Source organism: Erinaceus europaeus, chromosome 4 (genome assembly GCF_950295315.1).
Source record: "Erinaceus europaeus chromosome 4, mEriEur2.1, whole genome shotgun sequence".
NCBI lineage: Eukaryota > Metazoa > Chordata > Mammalia > Eulipotyphla > Erinaceidae > Erinaceus > Erinaceus europaeus.
Window position 1 is genome coordinate 122,371,830 of NC_080165.1, and position 20,069 is coordinate 122,391,898.

Consider the following 20,069-nt stretch of genomic DNA (forward strand, 5'->3'; position numbering starts at 1 on the left):
AAGGGAGGGGAAGAAAGCATTTTTCAACACATAATAGCTGAGAACTTCTCTGGTCTAGACAAGATCAAAGACATAAAGGTTCACGAAGCCCAGAGGGTCCCAAACTGAATTAACCCAGACTTAAAGACACCAAGATACATCCTATTTAGAATGGAAAGGAATAAGGATAAAGAAAGGCTCCTGAAAGCTTCAAGAGAAAAAAAAAATCACCTACAGAAGAAAATCCATAAAATTAGCAGCAGACTTTGCCACACAAACACTACAGGCCAGAAGAGAATGGCAAGATATCTATGGTGTGCACAATGAGAAAGGCTTTCAGCCAAGAATAATGTATCCTGCTAGACTGTCATTCAGACTTGATGGAAGCATAAAAACCTTCTCAGACAAGCAACAGCTGAAAGAATCAACTACCACCAAGCCTGCCCTGAAAGAGGTTCTGAAAGGTCTCCTATAAACAGTCAGACGACCATAAGTATGCCATATATCAGAACACTCTAAAAATCTACAAAAATGGCATAAAAATATCTTAAAACTATAATATCAATAAATGTCAGTGACCTGAATTCACCTATTAAAAGGCACAGAGTATGAAGATGGATCAGAAAACACAACCCAACAAAATGCTGTCTACAGGAAACCCACCTAATTCAACAAGACAAAAACAGACTCAAAGTGAAAGGATGGAAAACTATCATACAAGCCAATGGCCCACAAAAAAGGGCAGGAATAGCTATTCTCATTACAGACTTAAAAAAAATAAAATTAAAAAAGATAGGGATGGACACAACTTAATGCTCAGAGGTTCAGTCAACAAAGAGGACTTAACAATTATTAACATCTATGCACCCAATGAGAAGCCATCTAAATATATCAACCATCTACTGAAAGAGCTACAGCAATATATGTAAAGCAACACAGTCATAGTAGGGAATTTCGACACCCCACTCTCTCAATTTGACAGATCATCTAGGCAGAAAATCAATAAAGAAATGAGAGAGCTAAATGAGGAGATAGATAAACTAGAACTATTTGACATTTTCAGAACCATTCACCCCAAGAAACTGGAATACACATTTTACTCAAGTCCACAGGGGTCATTCTCAAGGATAGACCATATGTTAGGCCACAAAGACAGCATCAGCAAATTCAAGACCACTGAAGTCATCCCAAGCATCTTCTCCAACCTCAGTGGAATTAAATTAACATTTAAAAATCAACAAAAGATTAGTATTAGTCCCAAAATGTGGAAACTCAACAGTACTCTACTTAACAACTACTGGGTCAAAGAGGAAATAAAGGAAGAAATCAAAATGTTTTGAGATTTCGATGAAAATGAAGACAAAAGCTATCAAAATATTTTGGACACAGCTAAGGCAGTGCTGAGAGAGAAGTTTATAGCCATACAAGCACACATTAGGAAACAAGAAAACATACAAATAAACAGCCTGATTGCACATCTTATAGAAGAAGAAGAACAAAGGAACCCTAAAGCAACCAGAAGGACAGAAATCACTAAAGTTAGGGCAGAAATCAATAACACTGAAAACAAGAAAACCATACAAAAGATCAGTGAAAGTTCATGTTAATTCTTTGAAAGAGTGAACAAAATTGACAAACCTTTAGCCAGACTCAAAAAACAAAACAGGAAGAAGACCCAATCGGATTATAAATGAAAGAGGAGAGATGACAACAGACTCTGCAAAAATTCAACATATCATGTGAGACTACAATGAACAACTATATGCCACAAAGCTAGAGAACCTAGAAGAAATGGACAATTTCCTAGATATCTATGAATTTTCAAAATTAAATAAAGAGGAACTAGATTATATAAACAGGCCCATCACAGCCAACGAAATTGAAACAGTTATCAAAAGCCTTCCCAAGAATAAAAGTCCTGGACCAGATGGTTTTACAAATGAATTCTACAAAACCTTCAAAGAAGAACTAATACCTCTACTTTTAAAAGGCTTCCAGAAGACTGAAGACACTGTAACACTCCCTTCCAGCTTCACTAAAGCCAACATCACTTTGATACAAAAAGCAGACAGGGACACAGAAAAAAAGAAAAATACAGAACAATATATCTGATGAACATACATGTTAAAATATTGAACAAAATTCTAGCCAACCAGATACAGCAGTATATTAAAAAGATTGTTCATCATAACCAAGTGGGGATTATCCCAGTGATGCTAGTTTGATTTATTATACGAAAATAAATCAATGTGGTCCACCATATTAATAAAAGAAAGACCAAAAACCACATGGTCATATCAATAGATGCATAGAAATTCTTTGGCAAAATACAACATCCCTTTATGATCAAAACACTACAACACTGGGAATAGATGGAAAATTCCTGAAGATAGTGGAGTCTATATAGCAAACCTACAGCCAACATCATACTCAATGGTGAAAAACTGGAAGCATGTCCCCTCAGATCAGCTACTAGACAGGGCTGCTCAATATCACCATTATTATTCAACATAGTGTTGGAAGTTCTTGCCATAACAATCAGGCAGGAGCAAGGAATTAAAGGGATACAGATTGGAAGAGAAGTTAAAATACCCCTATTTGCAGATGACATGATAGTATACATAGAAAAACCTAAGGAATTCAGTAAGAAGATTTTGGAAATCATCAGGCAATACAGTAAGGTGTCAGGCTGCAAAATTAACATTCAAAAGTCAGTGGCATTCCTTTATGCAAACACTAAATTAGAAGAAGTTGAAATCCAGAAATCAATTCTCTTTACTATAGCAACAAATACAATAAAATATACTGGAAAACCTAGAAAACCTAACTAAAGAAGTGAAAGACTTGTATACTGAAAATTATGAGTCACTTCTCAAGGAAATTGAAAAAGACACAAAGTGGAATGATATTCCATGTTCATGGGTTGGAAGAATTACTATCAATAAAATGAATGTACTACCCAGAGCCATCTACAAATTTAATGCTATCCCCATCAACATCAAAGCACAGTTTTTAGGAGATTAGAACAAATGCTAAAAATGTTTATCTGGAACCAGAAAGGACCTAGAATTGCCAAAACAATCTTGAGAAGAAAGAACAGAACTGGAGGCATCACATTCCCAGATCTCAAATTGTATTATAGGGCTATTGTCATCAAAACTGCTTGGTACTGGAACATGAATAGACACACTGATCAGTGAAATAGAATTGAGAGCCCAGAAGTATGCCCCCACACCTATGGACATCTAATCTTTGACAAAGGTACCCAGACTATTAAATGGGAAAAGCAGAGTCTCTTCAACAAATGGTGTTGGGAAAAAAAAATGGTTGAAGCATGCAGAAGAATGAAACTGAACCACTATATTTCACCAAACACAAAAGTAAATTCCAAGTGGATCAAGGGCCTGGATGTTAGACCAGAAACTATCAGATACTTAAAATATTGGCAGATCTTTTCTGCATAAATTTTGAAGACATCTTCAATGAAACAAATCCAATTACAAAGAAGACTAGGGCAAGTATAAACCTATGGGACTACATCAAATTAAAAGGCTTCTGCACAGCAAAAGAAACCACTACCCAAACCAAAAGACCCCTCACAGAATGGGAGAAGATCTTTATATGCCATACATCATACAAGAGGCTAATAACCAAAATATGTAAAGAGCTTGCCAAACTCAACAACAAGAAAAAAAATAACCTGATCCAAAAATGGGGAGAGGACATGGACAAAATATTCACCACAAGAGATCCAAAAGGCTGAGAAACACTTGGAAAAAATGCTCCAAGTCTTTGATTGTCAGAGAAATGCAAATAAAGACAATGAGATACCACTTCACTCCTCTGACCTACAGGGATGCAGAGGTTACATAGGCTTTTAAGCTGAATATGAGCCCCAGATCAAATTGATGGGGCTTACAATCAACAATATTTATATACTTTTCCCATATTTGGGAGCTGCTGTCTTCCCTGATCCAGCTTTCTAGCCTTTTTTCCAGCCATGACATCATCTTCCCAGACAACAACTTGGGTCCACCTGCATATCAGATGTCAAGCTCGGGAAAATCTTGTATAACCATGGGTGCCTTAGAATATAACTAAAATAGGCCTACTAGCTATCTTTAAAATAGAGACCCCGGGAATCGGGCAGTAGTGCAGTGGGTTAAGCGCAGATGGTGCAAAGCGCCAGGACTGGCATAAGGATCCCAGTTCAAGCCCCCAGCTCCCCACCTGCAGGGAGTGGTGAAGCAGGTCTGCAGGTGTCTATCTTTCTCTCCCCCTCTCTTTCTTCCCCTCCTCTCTCCATTTCTCTCTGTCCTATCAAACAATGACGACATCGACAACAATAATAATAACTACAATAATAAAAATTAAAAAAATAAAAGAGAGACTCCAAATCTTCATCTTCAATATCCCAGCCTTTAGCTTCATGATTAGTCAACAATCTTTGGCTTTATATGTCAAGTTTTTTTTTCAGCAACCAGGTTCCATATGTTACCATGATGCCAACTAGACTTCCCTGGGCAGAAAACACCACCAATGTGTCCTAGAGCTCCACTTCCCCAGAGCTCTGGCCCACTAGAGAAAGAGAGAGAGAGAGGCTGGAGTATAGATCAACCTACCAATGCCCATATTCAGCAAGAAAGTCAATAAAGAAGCCAGACCTTCCACCTTCTGCACCACATATGACCCTGGGATCATCCTCCCAGAGGGTTAAAGAATAGGAAAGCTATCAGGGGAGTGGATAGGATATGGAGTACTGGTGGTGGGAATTGTACCCCTCTTATCCTATGGTTTTGTCAGTGTTTCCTTTTTATAAATAAAATAAAAAAATGCCTGAGGGACAGCTTCAAAGATATGTCTTATGAAATGTCTGTATAAGAATGAATCTTAACTGTTAAGGTGATAAAACAAACAAAAACTGAACCTCAAAATTCTTAGACCACAATCAGAAGAGAGGTTAAAAATAGTTTGGTACTCTGCTCATCTCCTTAAAGGTTTGTCAGTTCATAACAAATGCTACAAATATACCCCTTCACACACATTTATACATGTCCATATACAACGAGAAATTTGTAGAGGCGCACACACATATAGCTACCTCAAGATGGAAATATAATTTCTCTTAAAAAGTGGTTTAGGGAGTCGGGCGGTAGTGCAGCGGGTTAAGCGCAGGTGGCGCAAAGCGCAAGGAGCATAATAAGGATCCTGGTTTGAGCTCCCAGCTCCCCACCTGCAGGGGAGTCGCTTCACAAGCAGTGAAGCAGGTCTGCAGGTGTCTACCTTTCTCTCCCCCTCTCTGTCTTCTCCTCCTCTCTCCATTTCTCTCTGTCCTATCCAACAATGACAACAATAATAACTACAACAATAAAACAACGGCAACAAAAAGGAATATATAAATATATTTTTAAAAGTGGTTTAAAGTTTTATCATTTAACTAACAATCTCTACTGAGTTAGTTACCTTGAGGCTTCAATACGGTACCAATATGAATCATCAATTGTCAGATCTGGATATTCTATACGTCCAACTCCAGATCCAACATCCCAGAGAAAGCTTACTTTGCCTTTACGCATCTCTATAGCCAGAAAGTCAACCTAGTTAAGAGAAATACAAAAACAATAGATATCAGACATAAAATAACCATGGAAGAGGTGAATTGAATCCTTTCAATAACCGCTGGATTATGCAAAGTTAGGATTCTCATGTTTAAAATTCTCAAATGATCTATTATTATGTGTGGTTAAAATAAAGCTGTACTATTGCATTTTTTTAATTGCTGCCAGGATTATTACTGAAGCTCAGTGCCTGCATGTTGAATTCACTGCTCCCAATTATTCTTTTCCTTCTGCCTTTTTATTTTTGATAGAAACAAGAAAACTGAGAGGGGAGAGGAGAAATTGAGGGAGAGCTAACAGAGACACCTGTAGTACTGCTTGTTTAGCTCTGTTTTTGCAGGGAGGGATCCAGGACTTGAATCTGGGTCCTGGAGTATGGTTATATACACACTTTCCTGGGTGCACCACTACCCAACCCCTTATTATTTGTATTTTTCTTTTTTTTAAATTTTTTATTTAAGAAAGGATTAATGAACAAAACTGTTGTTGAGGTGGTCTGGTGTCGGGCTGCACCGCGGAGAAGAGAGCGGACGTCCAGAGCAAAGGGGTACACAGATCTTTATTATAGGATGGGGGGGAGGTTTGGTTCAGACCACGTGGAGTCAGCCAGCAATGGCCGACCACGGGGGGAGAGCAGGGAGCGAGACCTCAGAGAGGGAGAGCCGAGAGCCCAGAGAGAGAGAAGGGAGGGGTGAGGGGGCTTTTTATTGGGCGACAACCAGGGGTGCCGTGTAGGGCCAGGACTGGTTGAAAGGGGGCACTCTAGGATTTAGCGGGGCATAGAAAAACCTGGGGGCGGAGCCAGGATTGGTTGAAAGGGGGCACTCTAGGATTTAGCGGGGCATAGAAAAACCTGGGGGCGGAGACTGCATCAGAATAAGTCCTCAGCAACACAAAACCATAAGGTAGGAGGGGTACAACTCCACACAATTCCCACCACCCAATCTCCATAACCCTCCCATGGTAGCTTTCCCATTCTCTAGCCCTCTGGGAGCATGGATCCAGGGTCATTGAGGGTTGCAGAAGGTAGAAGGTCTGGCTTCTGTAATTGCTTCCCCGCTAAACATGGGCGTTGACTGGTCGGTCCTTCAAGCAACACAATGTCAGTTCTGCTGAAGCATATATGTTAACTTACCCAATTCTAGATAAGTGTAATTTTTAAAATGTTCATTTGTTGCCTACAAGGCTTCAGAATACTGTTCAGCTCTGACAGTAGCTTCAGCTGGATACTGAACCTGTAGCCTCTGGAACCTCAGGCATGCAATTTTTGCATACAAACGGGCCAAGCTATTTCTCCAGACCTAAAAATATTTGGCTTCAAAATTCACTAAAGTGGCTGGGGAAATAGCTCTATTGCTATAGCATCAGACTTTCATCACTCAAGTTCCTGGTATAATCTCTCATACATGTACTGCACTTGCGCTGACTTCCCTCTCCCTCTCCTCTCCCTCTCCTTCTCCCTCTCTTTCCCTCCATCTGCCCTTCCCCTCTCCCCATTTGCTTGTCCCCTTCTCCTTTTTCATCTTTCTCTACCTCATGTGGATATATCATATGTAATAAATAAAACAAATATTAAAAAAAACACATTTCACTGGAGTTCACTGTTGTGAAAAAGAACACTGGTTTTGATGAAGTCCAGTTATGAATTTTTTTCCACCTATGGTGATGCAAGATAACTTAACTTGAATGAATGACCAGTACTAACTTGTGCTGTAACTAGACTATTGAAAAGTCATACTCTTATTCGGAGGTCACTATGTATACAAAGTCAAATTGTTCAACAAAGAAAGGATTTAGAATTTGGTGAATAGTTACAGATTCAACGCTGCTATTTCAAGACATAATAAGTCGTAATTCAAACTGGAGACCATGTAATAAAGTTTTACAATACAAACTCCAGTAATTTAGTTATCACTAGAGAGGTAAACCATTTTTTCTTCTACTTTTCAATGTAATTCAGAAGATATTTTCATGTTTCTTTTTTTAGCAAATTTTTATATAACACATTTTTATTTAATATAAAAGTTTATTGTAATTTCCTAGAGAAAATGAAACAAACCTTTTATGTTAGTCTTATATTTTAACAACTGATTATGAAAATATAATTGGTAAACTCATAAGTGAAAGCAAATATGACTGAGCACTACAAACATTTTTCTTCATTTCATCTGTTTCTGGCTTAAATTGACACTTCAGAACTGCATAAATTAAGATTCTGAGGCATTCATTTTTGAAATTCTATACAATTTTGAGTTCATATTATTGCAGACTACATTTTACTCCCTAGCAGAACTAACCTCTGCATGTGTGTATATACATATATGTAGTCAAATAAATGCCAATGTAAATTTTTCATTAATGGAATTTTTAATAATAATCTAGTCTTGTTCTATTAAATAACACAATATTTTTCCTTCAAGCTTTAATTCTATGCCTATATACTGACTTTAAGAAAAAGAAAACTTATTAGACTTACAAATTTGGCACTTCCAAGATAAAAAAGGAGGTTGTCAGCAACATGTGTCTTTACATTGACAATGATGTTATTGTAGCTTCCTTTCTTGATTTCTGGTTTGTATGTTCGAATGCAATCACCTCCAGAAGACACAGATACTTTGATCTTTAAGAAAAAAAAAGATACAAAGAACCAAGACTAAATTTCTCAGACAGTTGGAAGTAGTTTCCAAACAACCAATAGCCTTCACCATCTCTTCTTTGATGCTGTTTTTCTATCATCAAATAGTATCATTAATAGCCATACTCAGACACCATTATAATTTTTAATGAGGACACAAAAGAGTAGTTTTCCAACAGCATTTTGACAATGAGCTATTCACTGTTATATTTCTTCTTAACATGCTGCTATTCTTTCTCAAAGTATGAGACTGATAAGTTCTTACCTTCATATTTTCCTCCTCTATGAATATGACACCAATTTCAAAAGGTAATGATTTTCACTAGAGTTGTTTAATGAAAGCTTGCAATTTAAATTTTAGTGATTTGGTTAAGACTTAAAGTAGAACATTATTTTTCTTTTACTTCTGAATAGAAAATTACCTACCTTCCCATGTTCTTACAATTAAATGAAGCCAAATCAATTTTGTTCTACACGTTCTAGTAACAAGAAGCATAGTAATCATTCCACACAGAACAAGCATTTCAGAATAAATTATCCATTCTATTATGTTGCCAGGAAATGAAATAGAAATAATTTCTAATGGCTATCACTACTAATATACTTCAGAGCTCGTTTGTTCTTTTGACTGGTGCTTAAAAAATTACTAGTAGTTGTTTAGGTCAGGTCTTTGTATACTTCCTAACTTAATCTAGTAACCAAAATGAATCTCTTCATGGAAGATATCATGTGCTGAAAAGAAACAGAGACTTACTCTAATGAAGCTCTGTGTGGTAGTCTAGGAGCTACAATAACCCAGAAATTCTGCTGCTTAGATAGCTTCCACTAAATGAGAGACATGCTACTGGGGCTTCAATCTGGTACCCAGACAGTTTGCTCTTTATCCTGGGGAGATGATCTTTCTGGGTACATGGCTTTCAATCAGTAAGTTCAATTTTTGGTCCAGAAGTGGCAAAACTGTGCTCCTACATGAAGTGTTGAGAGTAGATGAATCACAATGAATTGCAGAAAGAAGATCCAGGAGTTGCACAACTTTTCCTTCAGATGTTAATAGTCTATAACAGATGTGCAATGGAGGTTGCTATATGGTGTTACATGATAGAAAAGCAGCTATACAAAGAGTCATCCAAGATATTAGAGACAAAAAAGAGAAAGTTGAACAAAAAAAAAGATAAAATGATAGAGATCAGGTAGAAGGAATGCTGCCCTTCAATATCTTTAATGTAAAGGAAATAGTAAATTTTTAGGTAATGACAGCAAGTGAACCAAAACCATCAGCAGGAAGACCTTGGCATTGAAAAAAATTAATATTTGAGTCAGGCTACAAGTATTATTGACATTGTAAGATGATCAAAAAGAAGAAACCAAGGCCTGACTGGAATTCATAAGAAGATGTGAGAAACAGATTGGATGGTCTGTAGCAGGAAATCATATCCAAATTCCTTGAGGGGCTGGAAAAGTAATCAAAAGTAAGTGTGTGTGTGTGTGTGTGTGTGTGTGTGTGTGTGTGTGTGTGTGTGTAGTTTTTAATTAAGTGGATTGGTTATAGGAGCATATTATGGCTAGTTTAACTATAAAAATTCTCTGCTTAAAAAAAATCCCTCTGTTATTCTTTTGAGAAAAAATGACTGAATATGAGTGATAATTGATCATTTGGTGACAGAAAGAATTTTTGTCTTTGCTTAGGCATACCTGATAGGGATAGTAAAGAATTAGATGATGAGTGTGTTGAAGGAATTTGTCAGAAAGCAGAAGACAGGGTACTAGTACTGAAACCTAATTGAACTGATGCAACTCCATGTGAGAATTGTAAATATAACACTGTAGGTATTTTAAAATGAAAGACACTTAACTTTCTCTAGGAATTACAATTAATCTTCTTTATGACATGCAATACACATCTAAAAATAGTTTTGTGAACAAAATGACATTATTATGCCAAATGTGCCAGCAATTAATCTTATAAAGAAAAAAAAAGAAATCCCATTGCTAAACGTATATAATTATATCCAAAACACACTGAATATTCTGTTTTGTGGTTTATGTTTTGAATATATCCTTAGTACCTGAAAACTTAGGCAACCTAAATTACTAGTAACCAGTCTATAACTACAAATGCCTTTTTTGCACACCCTGTATTTTGATGTTCAGTTATAAAGATTTTCTTTACTTAGCTTAAAAACAGGTAAGCCAAAGTATAATATTTATAAATTCCTTCAGAAGTAATCCAAGAACATACCCCCCTCCATTTTCAGGGAAAAAATTCTAAAACACATTCTAACACTGTTTGCGTTATCAATTCTTTCTATATCTAATACATACCCTTAATAATATTTTCAAGCAAAACAACTAAGTACAAGGTGTCTCTAAGGCATTTCTCATGCTACATTATTTACCAGTTAATCAGCATGAATTCAATTAAACATTATTGAGTACCTCATTATTATATCTATTGGATTTTACTGTATTTTGCATGCAGTAAGTAGGCCATTTAAAAGCCACTCAATTTTAGATTCAAGAAACTTAAAAATTTTTAAAAGCTACTTTAAAACAAATGTCTTCAGTTCCTTCATCATACTGGTTATGTGTCAAGGTCTCATCCCAGCCCTAAAGCCAGGCTACAAATACATTTATAAATCATACAAATATCAACTTCAATTAGTATAAAATTCACTCAAAATTGTTTTGCTTATAAATTTTAACATCTCATAACAGTAATGAATTTTATAACAACTTCTAGTCCCCAAAGTGATTAAAATATCCTTGAAGGACATAAGAAATGTATACTATTTCCAGTATTACTTTCACAACCTGTATTTTTTTTTGCATTGCATATGTTGAGATTACTGTCACTTCAGTTGGTCTTGAATTATTTTCAAGGTTCATTTTAGGGGCCAGGTGATCGTGCACCCAGTTGAGTGCACAATTTATCATATGTAAGGGCCCAGTTCAAACCCCCAGGCCCTATCTGCAGAGGGGGAGTTTCAAAAGCAGTGCAGCAGTGCAGCAGGAGCAGGTGCCTCTCTTCCTAGCCCCCGCTCCCCTTTTAATTTCTCTCTCCTACTAAATACAAAAATGAAAGGAAAAAAAAATTAGTCACCATGAGTGGTGCATTTATCATCCAGGAACAGTGTTATAGTGATACTCTGGTGGCAATAAATAAATTTAAAAATTCACTTTGAAATTACTATTTCAGCAGTGGTTAAAGTTATTCAAAAACATGGAAGAAAAAGGATATATTATTAGTCAGGCATATTTTTTGTTACCTTCAAAACATAAAAATTGATGAGTGGGATATACCTAAGACAACAAATGCCTTAGGTTCCAGGTTCAATCCCTAGTACCACTATAAGCCAGAGCCAAGCAGTGCTTTAGTAAAAAAAAAAAAAACTGATTACTGTTAAAGGATATTATGGTCACTGTATTCCCTAAGATGCCTGGAGTACAGGATTAGAAATAAAAGATTTATTTATCTAAAAAGATTTGAATTTAAATCTGAGACTATGAAAACTTAATTTTTTTCTTCTAAAATTTACTGGAATGAAATTCTTTCCTGGTGAATTAGGATGTTAGTACTGTCTGCAAAGTTTTGTTTTAATCTTCATTGCTTTATAGTTAGAAAAGTAAAGCGCAAAATATTGAGACAAGACTTTTGTAGTTTCACTCAAGTATTTATAAATTCGATTTCAAAGCTGTAGTAAAAAATGATTTTTGCTGTGTTTTTATGCTCAGAAGAAATAATATACAGAAAATAATGCTTGCTTTTTATTCTTATTCTGTATAATTCATGTTAATTTATTCTTACCACAAATCCACTAGCTGACTTTTGCTTTAATCAAGAGCAAGATACAGTCATCTATAATGATGTAGTAATATGCTTGTCATTCTTGATATTTATGTTTCTCTAAAGTCATGACAATACATCAATATTTCTACTTCTAACACAGTAAAAGTAACTATTACTCCCTTAAACTGTCTCTTAAATTAAAAAAATCTTTCTGTCTCCTTCTAAGTAGCTTCAAGTCAAAGAAAAAAGCTAAAGATCATTTAATAGGGTACCGTAGAGAACAATTCCCTCTGGGATTAACACCAAGAATTATAATCATCTAATGATAATGAAAATAAGAACTTACAGAATTGGCTTGTTTCCGGGCTTGGTTTATCAGTTCCTTTATCTCAGAGATGTTCTTCTTAAGATTATCCTCAAGTTCCTTGATGGGTTTGAGTTTATCTAATAGTCGATCAGCTTCTTGTTCTAGATTTTTCACAGTGGCATCTGCATCTGTAACTATACAGAACAAAAAATAGTGTAGAATGCCAACACATTTTACATATACTGAAAGAAATGAAACAAAGCAGCATGCTTAAATGAAACATTACCATTTTCTCCAGATGAAAACAAAACAAAATAACAACAAAAAAAACAAAAAGGCCAACACAGCTGAAGTAAAGTTTATGATGGCAGATGGGAATAGTATTTTAACTGAAGAATCAAGCTGGCCAGAGGATGAGGTTGTTAGAAATAAGAACAACATTTTGACTTTGTTATTAAGGTGAAAGTTAGAATGAAAGATAGTGAATATGAATTTAATTCAATGCTTAATTTCTAGTTTCAGTCAAAAAGCTATTTAGTGTAGAGCAGAGATTTAGTCATAGGGTCAAGGAAATGATTTTAAAATGTCACCTACTCTGTTCATGTATTTAATCAGGAGTCTTACTCAAAATTGGTTTTTTTTCTTTTTCACTCTGTCTTTCTTTGTACATTTTAAAGAAAGAAGCTATCAAAATGTCTTCTGAAAAACATTTTAATGTTGAACAACCCTTAGACTGAAGGCCTATGTTATACTTTAATTAAATCTTTCATGCTACAGTTCCTTTTCATTTTGAAGAATAGTTTATTATCCTGCTCTCTGTATTAGGTTGAACCACATTAAACTGCTTTTTCATAGGTTTAAAAAAAAACAGGCTGAATATTGACAATTTCAAAAGGAGGTTAACTCTAAAATAATTGAAGGTTGTCATTGATCCATAGAATTTCAGCATGTGTTTTTCATAGGAGGGCAAATGACACATGGTAAACCAATTATTCTAGCTCTAGGATACTGGCAGTCTTATCTAAACCATGTCATTTATTATTACATTGAGCATGTATTGTTCTGCTCTCTGTCACAGTGACCCTGATGAAAAAGTGAAACTGCTTAAGGATCAAGGCTATGCGCCTTGCTAAACTATGAATGATACGCTATCTGATTGACACTGGGCCACTGAGAACTAGTCCTCAGGAATGAATCAAATGTTCTCAATAGGAAGGAAATAACTACTTTTAAAGTAGAATTGAAGTATTAGCCTTTGAACTCAAGCTCAAAAATGAGTTATACTAATAATGCTTGTAAAGACTATCACTCTACTATCATCTTGAATAGAACTACTAAAGGCCAGGCAGTGGTGCACCTGGTTAAGCGCTCACATTACAATGTGCAAGGATCCAGGTTCAAGTCCCTGGTCCTCATCTGCAGGGGCAATGCTTCATGAGCGCTGAAGCAGTACTGTAGGTGACTTTCTGTCTCTCTCCCTCTCTATCTGTCCCCTTGCCTCTCAATTTCTCTCTGTCTCTATCCAATAAACAATTCATTAATTAAAAAACAGAATGGAACTGCTAGTTCAAGAACTGAGCATTTTCTTTCTAAAATGCAAGTCACTGGGACAAAAGGGCTTGTTACGTAATTGTATATACCTGATCAATGTAAACACAATTACATTTTTCTCTGTATATTTTAATAAATCAATTGTCCATTGACCCTCCTTTGTTTAATTCTCTGATAGTCTATAAATTACTCTAGAACTGAGGAAAAATTATTTAGACCTTCCAGAAAGAGAAAAAAAGAAGGTCAAGCAAAGGCTATGTAGGGTTAAGTCAATAAAAGATTATTTTCTTCATGAAATTCCAGAACTTTTTATTTGTTTATTTGTCTGTTTTTAGACAGATGGATATATATATCACAACACTGAAGTATCCTTCAATATACTTGGGGCTAGACTTGAACCTGGGTCACAAACATGGTGAATAGCACACTAGCCAAAGTGAGCTATTTTGTCAGTCCCCAGAAGCTATTATATAATGATGCAATGGAGGCCCAGAAGTTCTTTTCCTTTCAAACTTCTCCACTTAGTATTTAGTAGGAGTTTTAGCCACACGAAAATAATCAAATCATACTAAAGCTTTAAAAACTAAATCATCTGTAATATGTATTCTAGTGATTGCTTGTGCAATAATATTTTTAAACTTTCTGGATTTCTTGCATAATTATTTGACTTTAGATTAGATTCTAGACTCTAGCATAGATTTGATTTACTTGTTTAAAACTTACTTCATTTATTACATATGACATATGAAAGAAAGTACAGAGAGAGTTTCAAGGGAGAGCGAGCACAGAGCATCACTCTAGTATTATGCAATACCTGGTATAGATAGAATCAGGAGGCTCAGGTATGCAAGTCCAGTGCTCTGCAGTTGAGTTACTTCCCCAGCCACTGCACAGATTTTTATGTCATGCCAGAAGATAGATCTATCTTTTGTAGGTTTTTAAATTCATATACACAGAGTTTTGCCAAACACTGTTTTTTCCCACCAGGGCTTCAGACCTCTGTGACCCCACAATTCTCAGTGTACTTATTTTTCTTTTCCTTCCTTATACAGAGACTGAGAGGGAGAGAGAGGCGAAAAGAGAGGGAAGGAGAGACACCATGATACTGCTTCAATGTTCATTGAACATGCAAGGTGCTCCCATATGGTGCTGCGGGCTCTAGCCAGATCTCTGTGCATGTTAAATCATGTGCTTTTTCTACTGAACTATCTTCCAACTCCCCAAATACTTGTTTAATCTGTTAAATTTCCTCCCTCACCTACTTAAAACTTCTATTGACCTTAACTTACTTGTATTTTATTTTTCTTAACATTTAATTTTTAATATTTACATTAAAAATTTTTATATGTATTAATTTTCCCTTTTTGATGCCTTGTTGTTTTTCATTGTTGTTGTAGTTATTATTGTTGTTGTTGATGATGTCTTCATTGTTAGATAGGACAGAGAGAAATGGAGAGAGGAGGGGAAGACAGAGAGGGGGAGAGAAAGATAGACACCTGCAAACCTGCTTCACCGCCTGCGAAGCGACTCCACTGCAGGTGGGGAGCCGGGGGCTTGAACCAGGATCTTTACACCGGTTCTTGTGCTTTCCGCCACATGCGCTTAACCTGCCGCACAACTGTCTGACTCCCTAATGTTTACATTTTTAATAATTCACTACTTGGATTTATCAAATATACCAGTTTTCTTCTTCTAATTCATTATTATTTTTATTGAATATCTTGAAGTTAATTGCATTTTGCCTAAGGTTAGGAAGGGAGTTGATTGCCTAAAAGTTTTTCTTTCAATACATGTTTAGTACTGTAATTCATATTTTACTCAGGACAGCATTACTCATTTTTTTCTTAGGTTTTGATAGGTTGACTTTTTAATGATATCTTAAAATATCTGAAAACTTGTTTCAAGGTTCTAGCAGGTGAGAACAACTCCTTGTATACCATCTAGAGGCTAGGTCAGGTTGTCCTCTTCAACTGAATATGCAGCTTTAGGAAGGACACATAGAGTTGTGAAGGAGGAAGGGAACAATTGCCTAGACAGCTTGATCAACCAGAAATCAAATATGGTGATCCTTGGGGTGGGACATGCCACAGCTAGGTCTCTCTTATAGCCTATTCTTTTAAAGAGACTTTTAAATTTTTATGTATTTAATTTTATAGGACAGAGAAAAATTGAGAGGGAAAGGAGATAGAGGAAAGAGAGATTGAAAGACAAAGAGACAGAGAGCTACCAGCAGACCAGCTTCACTGCTTATAAAGCTTACCCCCTGCAGGTGGGGACCAGGGGGTTTGAACCTGGGTCCTTGCTCCTGGTAATATGTACACTTAACTAGGTGTGTCACCGCTGGCCCCTATCCTTTCCTCTTCTATTTTATAGTTTTTATCTTTTTGACCACTTCTGGGGTTTCACCATGCCAGGCTGACTTTTTCACAGAAAGAGAAAATGAAAGAGAGAGAGGTAGGAGGGGCAAGGGAAAGGGAGAAGGAGAAGGGAAAGAGGAGCAGAGAGGAGAGAGAAGGAAAGGAGGAAGGAGGGGGGAAAGATGGAGGGAGAGAGTGAGAGAGAGAAATGCAACAGCATCAAAATTTTTCTTTAATGTAGTGGAGTCCAGGTTTGAATCTGGGTCATACAGATAACAAAGTATCAGCACTATTCAAATGAACTATTTAATTATTTAATTAACTAATTATTGTAATTTATTTTTATTATTGGACAGCGACAGAGAGAAATTGAAAGGGGAGAGGGAGATAGAGACAGGAAAAGAGACAGAGAGACACCTGCAGCCCTGCTTCACTACTTTTGAAGCTTCTCCCCTGCAGGTGGGGACCAGGGGCTTGAACCTGGGTTCTTGTGCACTATAATGTATGCACTTAACCAGGTGCACCACCACCTGGCCCTGTGTGAGCTATTTTGTAAATCCTACAGTACTGTCTTTAACTTTAAATTTAAACTAAGCAATGGTTAAGAAAGTGTATTTTATGAACCAGTGACTACTGATTTGTTATGGCTTAAATTTATCATGTGCTTCTCCAAACACAATCCTCTAGAAATTGAAAGCAGTTACTTATAAGGAAAGGGGAAGTGAGTTGTGTGGTGAGGGAGTTGTAATAACAACAACATGGGCCTTATCTTTATTAATATTACTTTAGAGAATTTGTTTGAACTTCAGTGACTGTCTTATTTGAAGTGTCATAATTTTGTTCTATTTTTGGGAAATCAGTTTTCTACTATTATGTAAGTAGAAGGTAGATACTTCTCTAGTTGTCCCAAAATAATAATAAAAAATATATTTCGCATCAGATACTTCTATGTACACAATTTTTAAAAAAGATTTCTTGTCTATATCTCTAGCACTAATAGTGGTGACACTGGAAAGAATAGTCACATAATATTTGTAGCAATACCAAAGTAAAGCAGCATGCAAAGTTAAAGGTCTTAGCAATAGACAATCAAGTTTAAAGTTACTAAAGGTATAAAATTAAACATAAACTTACTGATTTCTGCAGGCAATTTCACATAGAAGAAAAAAAAGAATATTCATGAGGAAATATTTTTACAGAGATTACAAAATAGTGACTATAAAATAGTACTTTTCAAACAGATGTCAATTACAAATGTATGTCATTTTAAATCAAACATATTATCAAATAAAAAGATAAGAAAACATGTAATTTAGCAAATTATATGTGACCTTAATTCTTATTGAAAGAGGACTTACTATGTTTTAATAACACAGAAAACAGAATGAGTTCAATAAATATTAGATAATTATCTCTCTTTTATAAAGACTATTTACTTATTTTATGAGAAATTGAGAGGGTAGAGGGAGATAGAGATAGGGAAAGAGACAGAGAGACACCTGCAGCCCTGCTTCACTACTTTTGAAGCTTCTCCCCTGCAGGTGGGGACCAGGGGCTTGAACCTGGGTTCTTGGGCACTATAATGTATGTGCTTAACCAGATGAGGGAGCCAGATACCATAAGACCATTCTGGTATATTAAATGCTAGGGAATGAACTCAGAACCCCACACATGTAGGTCCTGCACTCTACTCACTGAACAACTTCCCTGGCCACTATTTTATGGTAGAAGTTAGGACCCTGGGTCCATACTCCCAGAGAGATAGAGAATGGGAAAGCTATCAGGGGAGGGGATGGGATATGGAGATCGGGTTGTGGGAATTGTGTGGAGCTTTACCCCTTATCCTACGGTTTTGTTAATGTCTCCTTTCTTAAATTAAAAAAAAAAAAGTTAGGACAAAAGCTTGAAGAAACATAAAAAGTGATTAAGAGTCCTTCTGAAATGGACTAAATTAGCATCACGTATTATAAAATAAGTAAAAGAGAGTGTTGTATTTAGTTTCAAAGTTATTTGCATTTTGGGGATAGAGATATTGTGATGTAGCATGCATCAAACCAATTTAGACAAAATACTTAAGGTATAAGGAAAAACTCCCCATTAGATTATATAAGAAAAAAAGATTATATTTCGTCTTTGTAGTCCTTGAAGAAGTATGGGAAGGAATAAATCTAGCCTCCGAAGTATCAGTATATGTCACATGTATTTGAAGTCTTCCTAGTTCTTGCAGGAGTTATGCTAATAGTGTTTGTTGATTCATAGCATCCTTTGCATTTGCTTTAAGAGTAGGTTGCTGAACTGTCAGACTTCACCTTCCAATCAAACAACTGAATTATAGACACATTGTCAATAACATTGTTTTTATTATTGTACTCTATGTTTTGATACCAAGCAAAAATATTGATAAAGACTACTTTTTAAAGAATGATAAATAAATTCAAGTACCTCCTTCAGTGAAACTACCTGTCAAGATAAACTTTTACCACTAGACAAAATTGAAAAAAAATTACCAAAAAAAAATCTTGATGTTCACTGATCATGCTTAATAATTTATATTAAGTTCTTTTTAATAGTTTATATTAAGTTCTCGGTAAATCTTTATTTTCTCAATATAACTTAGTGAATGCTGGAAATAATGTGTAGAAATACTGTTTTTGATAAACTAGGTAAAATTTTTAAAATTTACTGTATTTTTTAACTTTATTTTATTCGATAGGATAGAGAGAAGTTTAGAGGGAGGAAGAAAATAAGGAGGGTGAGACACAGAGACACCTTCAGATCTGCTCCACCGTTTGTGAAGCTTTTCCTCTGCAAGTAGGGATTGAGGGTTTGAAGCCATGTCCTTGTGTACTGTAATGTGTGCACTTAACCGGGTACGCCACCATTCAGCCCCCAGATAAATTTTTTATTTTCCTAAAAATGCTGATCAACTATAATCTAAATAACCATATATTGATATTTTTGAACTGTAGTGTATTTTAGTACAATATTCTAATAGGCCTGCTAGTAAGTAAGCTCTCTGTGCTCCGTAGAACTTGACAAATTCTGGAAACATTATTTTCCATGTATTTTCAACAATATCAAATGGTTAAAATGTATCTGACCTCAGTAAGCCAAATATACAGACTTTTAGAATCCCTAATTTCATCTCAATCGAATAGAATTGGATGAACAAAAGCAGTGATGCAGAGCTGGGAGAATGGATTTTAGTACTGGACATTCACTTCTGGGGCCCATTCTATGAAATAAGGAGGGTAGACCGTATCACTATAAGAATTTCTTCCATTTCAAACATTTATGAGTCTAGGATACATTTATGCTGTAAAGTAACAAATGATATAATCAAAGTGATAAAGGAGATCTTACTGTTCTTTGAAGGATCTTTTACCACAGCATTTGTTTTGGCTACGCTGTCTGCTAGTTGATTGTAATTTCTCTTCAGGCCATGAAGGTTCTGGTGAATATCTTTAATCTGTGCCAGTACATCTTTCGCTGTGTTGTTGGCTTGTCTTGCTTTGTCCTTAACAGCTTGCAGTTTAGCAGCTGTGTCTGTCAACAGAACAGGGAATGAAAAACAAAACAAAGGATTTGGAGTTAGTGGCTTAATCCATGTTTGTTATAGCAAGGTTGTGGCTGGATGACCACAGAGACATGCATAGAAAGAGAAAGTCTGAACTTTGTCTCAATCAGTTGTAGCAAATGAAGTAAACCAGATAAATTAAATTTTTCTGAGAGATCTTTGCTATGCATATCTGATTAGCCCATAAAATAGCAAAGTGATGATTCGAAATGTTCATTATTAGATAAAGGCATATTGTGGTTTGGTGCTGAACGTATC

The 20,069-nt window shown here is 35.8% G+C and overlaps 1 protein-coding gene across 1 annotated transcript in view; it reads right to left on the bottom strand.

Moving 5' to 3' along the window:
* LAMA2 (laminin subunit alpha 2) overlaps positions 1-20,069 on the bottom strand; it is a 711,163-nt gene that overhangs the window by 85,700 nt on the left and 605,394 nt on the right. The window contains exons 43-46 of the mRNA XM_060190486.1: positions 19,588-19,780; positions 12,366-12,516; positions 8,074-8,217; positions 5,443-5,576 (exon numbers count right to left, since the gene is read on the bottom strand). Coding sequence (XP_060046469.1) covers positions 5,443-5,576; positions 8,074-8,217; positions 12,366-12,516; positions 19,588-19,780 — 622 coding nt within the window. The remainder of the gene's footprint in view (positions 1-5,442; positions 5,577-8,073; positions 8,218-12,365; positions 12,517-19,587; positions 19,781-20,069) is intronic.